This window comes from Oncorhynchus tshawytscha, unplaced genomic scaffold (genome assembly GCF_018296145.1).
Source record: "Oncorhynchus tshawytscha isolate Ot180627B unplaced genomic scaffold, Otsh_v2.0 Un_contig_1859_pilon_pilon, whole genome shotgun sequence".
Lineage (NCBI taxonomy): Eukaryota > Metazoa > Chordata > Actinopteri > Salmoniformes > Salmonidae > Oncorhynchus > Oncorhynchus tshawytscha.
In genome coordinates this window covers 74,511-87,406 of record NW_024609732.1, presented here as the reverse complement: position 1 = coordinate 87,406, position 12,896 = coordinate 74,511, and the positions used below count along the sequence as shown (strand labels likewise).

General features: G+C 42.1%; 1 protein-coding gene across 2 annotated transcripts in view; it reads left to right on the top strand.

Moving 5' to 3' along the window:
- maml3 (mastermind-like transcriptional coactivator 3) overlaps positions 1–11,848 on the top strand; it is a 242,728-nt gene extending 230,880 nt beyond the window's left edge. For both annotated transcript variants that reach the window (XM_042317349.1, XM_042317348.1), the window contains 2 exons: positions 5,772–5,853; positions 10,121–11,848. In XM_042317349.1, coding sequence (XP_042173283.1) covers positions 5,772–5,853; positions 10,121–11,229 — 1,191 coding nt within the window. In that variant the 3' untranslated portion in view covers positions 11,230–11,848. The remainder of the gene's footprint in view (positions 1–5,771; positions 5,854–10,120) is intronic.
- The last annotated feature ends 1,048 nt before the right edge of the window (positions 11,849–12,896 follow it).

The window sequence follows — 12,896 nt, the reverse complement described above, 5'->3', positions numbered from 1 at the left end:
CTGATTACTAACACTATAGATATATATACTGATTACTAACACTATAGATATATATACTGATTACTAACACTACAGACTATAGATATATATACTGATTACTAACACTATAGACTATAGATATATATACTGATTACTAACACTACAGACTATAGATATATATACTGATTACTAACACTACAGACTATAGATATATATACTGATTACTAACACTATAGACTATAGATATATATACTGATTACTAACACTACAGACTATAGATATATATACTGATTACTAACACTATAGATATATATACTGATTACTAACACTATAGATATATATACTGATTACTAACACTACAGACTATAGATATATATACCGATTACTAACACTATAGATATATATACTGATTACTAACACTACAGACTATAGTTATATATACTGATTACTAACACTACAGACTATAGATATATATACTGATTACTAACACTACAGACTATAGATATATATACTGATTACTAACACTACAGACTATAGATATATATACTGATTACTAACACTACAGACTATAGTATATATACTGATTACTGATTACTACAGACTATAGATATATATACTGATTACTAACTACAGACTATAGATATATATACTGATTACTAACACTACAGACTATAGATATATATACTGATTACTAACACTATAGACTGTAGATATATATACTGATTACTAACACTACAGACTATAGATATATATACTGATTACTAACACTACAGACTATAGATATATATACTGATTACTAACACTATAGATATATATACTGATTACTAACACTACAAACTATAGATATATATACTGATTACTAACACTACAGACTATAGATATATATACTGATTACTAACACTACAAACTATAGATATATATACTGATTACTAACACTACAGACTATAGATATATATACTGATTACTAACACTATAGACTATAGATATATATACTGATTACTAACACTACAGACTATAGATATATATACTGATTACTAACACTATAGACTATAGATATATATACTGATTACTAACACTACAGACTATAGATATATATACTGATTACTAACACTACAGACTATAGATATATATACTGATTACTAACACTATAGATATATATACTGATTACTAACACTACAAACTATAGATATATATACTGATTACTAACACTACAGATATATATACTGATTACTAACACTACAAACTATAGATATATATACTGATTACTAACACTACAGATATATATACTGATTACTAACACTATAGACTATAGATATATATACTGATTACTAACACTACAGATATATATACTGATTACTAACACTATAGACTATAGATATATATACTGATTACTAACACTCATACTATAGATATATATATACTGAATGCTAACACTACAGACTATAGTTATATATACTGATTACTAACACTACAGATATATATACTGATTACTAACACTATAGACTATAGATATATATACTGATTACTAACACTATAGACTATAGATATATATACTGATTACTAACACTACAGACTATAGATATATATACTGATTACTAACACTACAGACTATAGATATATATACTGATTACTAACACTACAGACTATAGATATATATACTGATTACTAACACTACAGACTATAGATATATATACTGATTACTAACACTACAGACTATAGATATATATACTGATTACTAACACTACAGACTATAGATATATATACTGATTACTAACACTATAGATATATATACTGATTACTAACACTATAGATATATATACTGATTACTAACACTACAGACTATAGATATATATACTGATTACTAACACTATAGATATATATACTGATTACTAACACTACTAGACTATAGATATATATACTGATTACTAACACTATAGACTATAGATATATATACTGATTACTAACACTATAGACTATAGATATATATACTGATTACTAACACTATAGACTATAGATATATATACTGATTACTAACACTACAGACTATAGATATATATACTGATTACTAACACTATAGATATATATACTGATTACTAACACTACAGACTATAGATATATATACTGATTACTAACACTACAGACTATAGATATATATACTGATTACTAACACTATAGATATATATACTGATTACTAACACTACAGACTATAGATATATATACTGATTACTAACACTATAGACTATAGATATATATACTGATTACTAACACTACAGACTATAGTTATATATACTGATTACTAACACTACAGACTATAGATATATATACTGATTACTAACACTATAGATATATATACTGATTACTAACACTATAGATATATATACTGATTACTAACACTATAGATATATATACTGATTACTAACACTATAGATATATATACTGATTACTAACACTATAGATATATATACTGATTACTAACACTACAGACTATAGATATATATACTGATTACTAACACTATAGATATATATACTGATTACTAACACTACAGACTATAGATATATATACTGATTACTAACACTACAGACTATAGATATATATACTGATTACTAACACTACAGACTATAGATATATATACTGATTACTAACTACAGACTATAGTTATAAATACTGATTACTAACACTACAGACTATAGTAATATACAGTGCCTTGCGAAAGTATTCGGCCCCCTTGAACTTTGCGACCTTTTGCCACATTTCAGGCTTCAAACATAAAGATATAAAACTGTATTTTTTTGTGAAGAATCAACAACAAGTGGGACACAATCATGAAGTGGAACGACATTTATTGGATATTTCAAACTTTTTTAACAAATCAAAAACTGAAAAATTGGGCGTGCAAAATGATTCAGCCCCCTTAAGTTAATACTTTGTAGCGCCACCTTTTGCTGCGATTACAGCTGTAAGTCGCTTGGGGTATGTCTCTATCAGTTTTGCACATCGAGAGACTGAAATTTTTTCTCATTCCTCCTTGCAAAACTGCTCGAGCTCAGTGAGGTTGGATGGAGAGCATTTGTGAACAGCAGTTTTCAGTTCTTTCCACAGATTCTCGATTGGATTCAGGTCTGGACTTTGACTTGGCCATTCTAACACCTGGATATGTTTATTTTGAACCATTCCATTGTGGATTTTGCTTTATGTTTTGGATCATTGTCTTGTTGGAAGACAAATCTCCGTCCCAGTCTCAGGTCTTTTGCAGACTCCATCAGGTTTTCTTCCAGAATGGTCCTGTATTTGGCTCCATCCATCTTCCCATCAATTTTAACCATCTTCCCTGTCCCTGCTGAAGAAAAGCAGGCCCAAACCATGATGCTGCCACTACCATGTTTGACAGTGGGGATGGTGTGTTCAGGGTGATGAGCTGTGTTGCTTTTACGCCAAACATAACGTTTTGCATTGTTGCCAAAAAGTTCAATTTTGGTTTCATCTGACCAGAGCACCTTCTTCCACATGTTTGGTGTGTCTCCCAGGTGGCTTGTGGCAAACTTTAAACAACACTTTTTATGGATATCTTTAAGAAATGGCTTTCTTCTTGCCACTCTTCCATAAAGGCCAGATTTGTGCAATATACGACTGATTGTTGTCCTATGGACAGAGTGTCCCACCTCATCTGTAGATCTCTGCAGTTCATCCAGAGTGATCATGGGCCTCTTGGCTGCATCTCTGATCAGTCTTCTCCTTGTATGAGCTGAAAGTTTAGAAGGACGGCCAGGTCTTGGTAGATTTGCAGTGGTCTGATACTCCTTCCATTTCAATATTATCGCTTGCACAGTGCTCCTTTCGATGTTTAAAGCTTGGGAAATCTTTTTGCATCCAAATCCGGCTTTAAACTTCTTCACAACAGTATCTCGGACCTGCCTGGTGTGTTCCTTGTTCTTCATGATGCTCTCTGCGCTTTTAACGTACCTCTGAGACTATCACAGTGCAGGTGCATTTATACGGAGACTTGATTACACACAGGTGGATTGTATTTATCATCATTAGTCATTTAGGTCAACATTGGATCATTCAGAGATCCTCACTGAACTTCTGGAGAGAGTTTGCTGCACTGAAAGTAAAGGGGCTGAATAATTTTGCACGCCCAATTTTTCAGTTTTTGATTTGTTAAAAAAGTTTGAAATATCCAATAAATGTTGTTCCACTTCATGATTGTGTCCCACTTGTTGTTGATTCTTCACAAAAAAATACAGTTTTATATCTTTATGTTTGAAGCCTGAAATGTGGCAAAAGGTCGCAAAGTTCAAGGGGGCCGAATACTTTCGCAAGGCACTGTATACTGATTACTAACACTACAGACTATAGATATATATACTGATTACTAACACTATACACTCTAGATATATATACTGATTACTAACACTACAGACTATAGATATATATACTGATTACTAACACTATAGACTATAGATATATATACTGATTACTAACACTACAGACTATAGATATATATACTGATTACTAACACTACAGACTATAGATATATATACTGATTACTAACACTACAGACTATAGATATATATACTGATTACTAACACTACAGACTATAGATATATATACTGATTACTAACACTATAGACTATAGATATATATACTGATTACTAACACTATAGACTATAGATATATATACTGATTACTAACACTACAGACTATAGATATATATACTGATTACTAACTACAGACTATAGATATATATACTGATTACTAACACTATAGATATATATATACTGATTACTAACACTATAGACTATAGATATATATACTGATTACTAACACTATAGACTATAGATATATATACTGATTACTAACACTACAGACTATAGATATATATACTGATTACTAACACTATAGACTATAGATATATATACTGATTACTAACACTATAGACTATAGATATATATACTGATTACTAACACTACAGACTATAGATATATATACTGATTACTAACTACAGACTATAGATATATATACTGATTACTAACACTATAGATATATATATACTGATTACTAACACTATAGACTATAGATATATATACTGATTACTAACACTATAGACTATAGATATATATACTGATTACTAACACTATAGACTGTAGTTATATATACTGATTACTAACACTACAGACTATAGTTATATATACTGATTACTAACTACAGACTATAGTTATATATACTGATTACTAACACTACAGATATATATACTGATTACTAACACTACAGACTATAGATATATATACAGATTACTAACACTATAGACTATAGATATATATACTGATTATTAACCTGACAGACTATAGTTATATATACTGATTACTAACACTACAGACTATAGTTATATATACGGATTATTAACTACTAAATGAACATTGTAAATTGACTGACATTATTCACACTCCAGACTATCTATTTATAACAGGTTGGTACAGTTGGTTTGTCAACAAACAGAGATCAACATTTGGTGTGAAAACTGTTAATGTGAAAGTTCAGGCAGATTGTCAGTCATATTGTACTGCTGTTTCATGGTCGTCCCCGGTGACTGTAGCCGGTACTGCTATTTCATGGTCGTCCCCGGTGACTGTAGCCGGTACTGCTGTTTCATGGTCGTCCCCGGTGACTGTAGCCGGTACTTTTTGGCTGAATTGGCCTTTATTTGACCTTTCCAGTGGGACAGCGGGAAATAATGTCATGGGAACAGGAAGTGATGTGGTTGTCTGTTCTTCTTCTGTGGTCATTTGTGTAGCTCCAGCAGCAGCAGCAGCATCTCCCCAGACAGATGGTCCAGGGTCAGAGAAACCCCTACCCACAGGTCAACCAGTATCAAGGTAATATATTATATACCCCCCCCTACCCACAGGTCAACCAGTATCAAGGTAATATATTATATACCCCCCCTACCCACAGGTCAACCAGTATCAAGGTAATATATTATATACCCCCCAACCAGTACCCACAGGTCAACCAGTATCAGGGTAATATATTATATGCCCCCCCCCTACCCACAGGTCAACCAGTATCAAGGTAATATATTATATACCCCCCCACAGGTACCCACAGGTCAACCAGTATCAAGGTAATATTTTATATACCCCCCTACCCACAGGTCAACCAGTATCAAGGTAATATATTATATACCCCCCCAGTATCAAGGTACCCACAGGTCAACCAGTATCAAGATAATATATTATATACCCCCCTACCCACAGGTCAACCAGTATCAAGGTAATATATTATATACCCCCCTACCCACAGGTCAACCAGTATCAAGGTAATATATTATATACCCCCCTACCCACAGGTCAACCAGTATCAAGGTAATATATTATATACCCCCCCCTACCCACAGGTCAACCAGTATCAAGGTAATATATTATATACCCCCCACCCTACCCACAGGTCAACCAGTATCAAGGTAATATATTATATACCCCCCTACCCACAGGTCAACCAGTATCAAGGTAATATATTATATACCCCCCACCCTACCCACAGGTCAACCAGTATCAAGGTAATATATTATATACCCCCCTACCCACAGGTCAACCAGTATCAAGGTAATATATTATATACCCCCCCACACCCTACCCACAGGTCAACCAGTATCAAGGTAATATATTATATACCCCCCCCTACCCACAGGTCAACCAGTATCAAGGTAATATATTATATACCCCCCTACCCTACCCACAGGTCAACCAGTATCAAGGTAATATATTATATACCCCCCCCCCTACCCACAGGTCAACCAGTATCAAGGTAATATATTATATACCCCCCTACCCACAGGTCAACCAGTATCAAGGTAATATATTATATACCCCCTACCCACAGGTCAACCAGTATCAAGGTAATATATTATATACCCCCTACCCACAGGTCAACCAGTATCAAGGTAATATATTATATACCCCCCTACCCACAGGTCAACCAGTATCAAGGTAATATATTATATACCCCCCTACCCACAGGTCAACCAGTATCAAGGTAATATATTATATACCCCCACAACCAGTATCAAGGTACCCACAGGTCAACCAGTATCAAGGTAATATATTATATACCCCCCTACCCACAGGTCAACCAGTATCAAGGTCATATATTATATCCCCCCTACCCACAGGTCAACCAGTATCAAGGTAATATATTATATACCCCCTACCCACAGGTCAACCAGTATCAAGGTAATATATTATATACCCCCCTACCCACAGGTCAACCAGTATCAAGGTAATATATTATATACCCCCCCCTACCCACAGGTCAACCAGTATCAAGGTAATATATTATATACCCCCCTACCCACAGGTCAACCAGTATAAAGGTAATATATTATATACCCCCCTACCCACAGGTCAACCAGTATAAAGGTAATATATTATATACCCCCCTACCCACAGGTCAACCAGTATAAAGGTAATATATTATATACCCCCCAGTATAAAGGTAATATATACCCACAGGTCAACCAGTATAAAGGTAATATATTATATACCCCCAACTACCCACAGGTCAACCAGTATAAAGGGTGCAACACACACCTTGACATACCCACATGCATTGGAACACATTCACACGTGCTCATAAACCTTGTCACACACACTGTTGAAGATGATATCATCTCTGACCAATCAGATTCTCCTCTGCATATTCGCTCTCTCCCCCTGTATCTGTCTCTCTCCTCTCTCCCCCGTCGTAGGCGTTTCATATCGTTCCGCTACTCCTCTTTGGTAATTTCCTCCTGAAAAAATATTCTGTCTCCGCCTGTTACCTTGGCAACCGGTCCCGGATCCCCCAGAGTTCCGGCGACGCTGTCGGAGAGAGAGAGAGAGAGAGACACAGATCTGCTCCTCCCTGAGAGAGAGAGAGATCTGTTCCTCCCTGAGAGAGAGAGAGAGAGAGTTTCTGCTCCTCCCTGAGAGAGAGAGAGAGATCTGCTCCTCCCTGAGAGAGAGAGAGAGACAGATAGATCTGCTCCTCCCTGAGAGAGAGAGAGAGACAGATAGATCTGCTCCTCCCTGAGAGAGAGAGAGAGAGATCTGCTCCTCCCTGAGAGAGAGAGAGAGAGAGAGAGAGAGAGAGAGAGAGAGAGAGAGAGAGAGAGAGAGAGAGAGAGAGAGAGAGAGATCTCTCCTCCCTGAGAGAGAGAGAGAGAGAGAGAGAGACAGATAGATCTCCTCCCTGAGAGAGAGAGAGAGAGAGAGAGAGAGAGAGAGAGAGAGAGAGAGAGAGATCTGCTCCTCCCTGAGAGAGAGAGAGAGAGAGAGAGAGAGAGAGAGAGAGAGATCTGCTCCTCCCTGAGAGAGAGAGAGAGAGAGAGAGAGAGAGAGAGAGAGAGAGAGAGAGACAGATCTGCTCCTCCCTGAGAGAGAGAGAGAGATCTGTTCCTCCCTGAGAGAGAGAGAGAGAGAGAGAGAGAGAGAGAGAGAGAGATCTGCTCCTCCCTGAGAGAGAGAGAGAGAGATAGATCTGCTCCTCCCTGAGAGAGAGAGAGAGAGAGAGAGAGATAGATCTGCTCCTCCCTGAGAGAGACAGATAGATCTGCTCCTCCCTGAGAGAGAGAGAGAGATCTGCTCCTCCCTGAGAGAGAGAGAGAGAGAGAGAGAGAGAGAGAGATCTGCTCCTCCCTGAGAGAGAGAGAGAGAGAGAGAGAGAGAGAGAGAGATCTGCTCCTCCCTGAGAGAGAGAGAGAGAGAGAGAGAGAGAGAGAGAGAGAGAGAGATCTGCTCCTCCCTGAGAGAGAGAGAGAGAGACAGATAGATCTGCTCCTCCCTGAGAGAGAGAGAGAGAGAGAGATCTGCTCCTCCCTGAGAGAGAGAGAGAGAGAGAGAGAGAGAGAGAGAGAGAGAGAGAGATCTGCTCCTCCCTGAGAGAGAGAGAGAGAGAGAGAGAGAGAGAGAGAGAGATCTGTTCCTCCCTGAGAGAGAGAGAGAGAGATCTGCTCCTCCCTGAGAGAGAGAGAGAGAGAGAGAGAGAGAGAGAGAGAGAGAGAGATCTGCTCCTCCCTGAGAGAGAGAGAGAGAGAGAGAGAGAGAGAGAGAGATCTGTTCCTCCCTGAGAGAGAGAGAGATCTGTTCCTCCCTGAGAGAGAGAGAGAGAGAGAGAGAGAGAGAGAGAGAGAGAGAGAGAGAGATCTGCTCCTCCCTGAGAGAGAGAGAGAGAGAGAGAGAGAGAGATCTGAGAGAGAGAGAGATCTGCTCCTCCCTGAGAGAGAGAGAGAGAGAGAGAGAGAGAGAGAGAGAGAGAGAGAGAGAGAGAGAGAGAGAGAGAGAGAGAGAGAGAGAGAGAGAGAGAGAGAGAGAGAGAGATAGAGAGAGAGAGAGAGAGAGATCTGCTCCTCCCTGAGAGAGAGAGAGAGCTTGTCTTTCCATTCTGGATAACAACATCATGTACTTCACGTGGAATACTGGTGACCTTATAAGAAGTAATCAAACTATGAATAAAAGGACAAATTGATCACAGAAACCTCAGTGACCACTCTGTTGGTCTTTAACACACCTCTCTCCCTCCTCCTGTCCTCTCTCTCCCCTCCTGTCCCCTCTCTCTCCTCCCCTCCTGTCCACTCTCTCTTCCTGTCCTCTCTCTCTCTTCCTGTCCTCTCTCTCCCTTCCTGTCCCCTCTGTCCTCTCCTCTTCCTGTCCCCTCTGTCCTCTCTCTCCTCCTCCCCCTGTCCCCCTCTCTCTCCCCTCCTGTCCTCTCTCGTCCTCCTCCTCCCCTGTCCCCCTCCTCCTCTCCCTCCTCCTGTCCTCACCTCTCCTCCCCTCCTGTCCTCTCTCTCCTACCCTCCTGTCTTCTCTCTCCTCCCCTCCTGTCTTCTCTCTCTCTCCCCTCCTGTCCTCTCTCTCTCCTCCACTCCTGTCCTCTCTCTCCTCCCCACCTGTCCCCTCTCTCTCCTCCCCTCCTGTCCTCTCTCTCCTCCCCTCCTGTCCCCTCTCTCCTCCCCTCCTGCCCTCTCTCTCCTCCCCCCTCCTGTCCCCTCTCTCTCCCTCCCCTCCTGTCCCCTCTCTCTCCTCCCCTACTGTCCTCTCTCTCCTCCCCTCCTGTCCCCTCTCTCTCCTCCCTCTAACCTCTCCTCTTTCCTTTCTGTCCCACCAGGATCACCCCAGGAGATGGCGGTGAGGAGCCAGGCCCTCCAGAACATCCGCGCCACCCGCCTCCTCCAACAACAACAACAACAACAACAACAGAACCAGCAGATGGTCCAGATGAACCAGGGCATCCCAGGGGGCTCGGTGGGTCCCCAACCCGACATGGGCCTCCCCTACGGAGGGCAGGGAGCCGGGCAGCAGTCCATCTACAGCCTCAACCCCTCCATGAGCCAAATTATGCAGCACCAGAACCAAAGCGTCCAGGCCTCCATGGGTCTTCCACCAGGACACAACCCAGCGGTGCAGGTCCAGAGGCAGGCGGGAGGAGGAGGTGGAGGAGGATACGGAGGACCACAGGGGATGATGATGAACTCCATGTCCCAGCAGCCCCTCAAGGGGCCGCCCAAAGCCCAGGCCCAGAGGTTGCAGGGCATGCTGGGAATTGGAGGAGGACCGGGAGGAGGAGGACCACAGGGAGGGATGGGAGGGTGGCCACCCCAGCAGGGGCAGTCCCTCCAGGGGATGGGAGGGCCAGGAGGGGTAGGAGGACCAGGCAGGACTACAGGCGATATGGTGGGCTTTGGCTCGGCCCAGGGGGGCTACGGCTCCATGCAGCCTGGACCCGGACAACAGCCTCCACACCCACGCCTGGCCAAGCAACACTTCCCTGGGCACCCACAGGGCCACCCCCAGGCTATGGGTCAGGGCCAGCCCATGGACCCCAGGGCTATGAACCCTGCGGCCGGCATGGCCGGGCCCATGATTGCCCCTCACATGGCTGGACCAGGACAGCCAAGGACCAACCAGCCCAGACCCATGGTCATGCCGGGACAGGGGGTGATGGGCCAGGGCGTGCCCAACATGGGGGCCTTTGGACAGGGGCCGGCAATGGGGGTGGGCCCTGGCGGTGGAGGAGGGTATGTGGGACAAGGAGGGGTAGGGGTCGGAGGTCAGCCTCAGGGCTACCAGAGGACGTCTAGTCAGGACCTGTCATCTTATGGATACGTTGGCGGGCAGGTGGCGCCGTCGGGCGGAGGGTTCGGATTGGCCGACGGGACAGGGGCGGACTTGGACTCAAGTGACGGTTGGATGGAAGAGTTCTTCCCCAACCAATAGCAGAGCTGGAAATGTAGTGGGGAGTTTTTACTGGAGGGACTAACGAAAACTGCGTGGGGAAAACTTTATTGAGACGAGAGAACTGGACAGACAGACGGACAGTCGGCATATTTTGTTTTGTAAAGCTTGAACGGACAGGAAGAGTTCTGTGTCGTGTATTTATGTGTGTGTGTGTGTGTGTGTGTGTGTGTGTATATGTGTGTGTGTGTGTGTGTGTGTGTGTGTGTGTGTACTGTCACGGTATTTAAAAGGCCTCTAATGGTAAACGCGGTCTGGTGGTGAAATATCATTCAAGAAATGGAAGTGAATTTGGTTTTGACCTTTTGGGCCGTGATTTAAACCCCAACCCTTTAGCAGCGTGTCAACTGGGCCGTTCATACAGGGGAGACGGGACACTGACTACAAGACAGGAGAGACAGGACACTGACTACAAGACAGGAGAGACAGGACACTGACTACAAGACAGGAGAGACAGGACACTGACTACAAGACAGGAGAGACAGGACACTGACTACAAGACAGGAGAGACAGGACACTGACTACAAGACAGGAGAGACGGGACACTGACTACAAGACAGGAGAGACAGGACACTGACTACAAGACAGGAGAGACAGGACACTGACTACAAGACAGGAGAGACAGGACACTGACTACAAGACAGGAGAGACTGGAGACTGACTACAAGACAGGAGAGACTGGAGACTGACTACAAGACAGGAGAGACAGGACACTGACTACAAGACAGGAGAGACTGGAGACTGACTACAAGACAGGAGAGACAGGAGACTGACTACAAGACAGGAGAGACAGGACACTGACTACAAGACAGGACACTGACAGGAGAGACAGGACACTGACAAGACAGGACACACTGACTACAAGACAGGAGAGACAGGACACTGACTACAAGACAGGGGAGACAGGGACACTGACTACAAGACAGGAGAGACAGGACACTGACTACAAGACAGGACACTGACTACAAGACAGGAGAGACAGGACACTGACTACAAGACAGGAGAGACAGGACACTGACTACAAGAGACAGGGACAGGACAGGAGACAGGACACTGACTACAAGACAGGAGAGACAGGACACTGACTACAAGACAGGAGAGACGGGACACTGACTACAAGACAGGAGAGACAGGACACTGACTACAAGACAGGGGAGACAGGACACTGACTACAAGACAGGAGAGACGGGACACTGACTACAAGACAGGAGAGACAGGACACTGACTACAAGACAGGGGAGACAGGACACTGACTACAAGACAGGAGAGACGGGACACTGACTACAAGACAGGAGAGACAGGACACTGACTACAAGACAGGAGAGATGGGACACTGACTACAAGACAGGAGAGACAGGACACTGACTACAAGACAGGAGACTGACTACAAGACAGGAGAGACTGGAGACTGACTACAAGACAGGAGAGACAGGACACTGACTACAAGACAGGAGAGACAGGACACTGACTACAAGACAGGAGAGACAGGACACTGACTACAAGACAGGAGACTGACTACAAGACAGGAGACTGACTACAAGACAGGAGACTGACTACAAGACAGGAGACCGACTACAAGACAGGAGAGACAGGAGACTGACTACAAGACAGGAGACTGACAACAAGACAGGAGAGACTGGAGACTGACT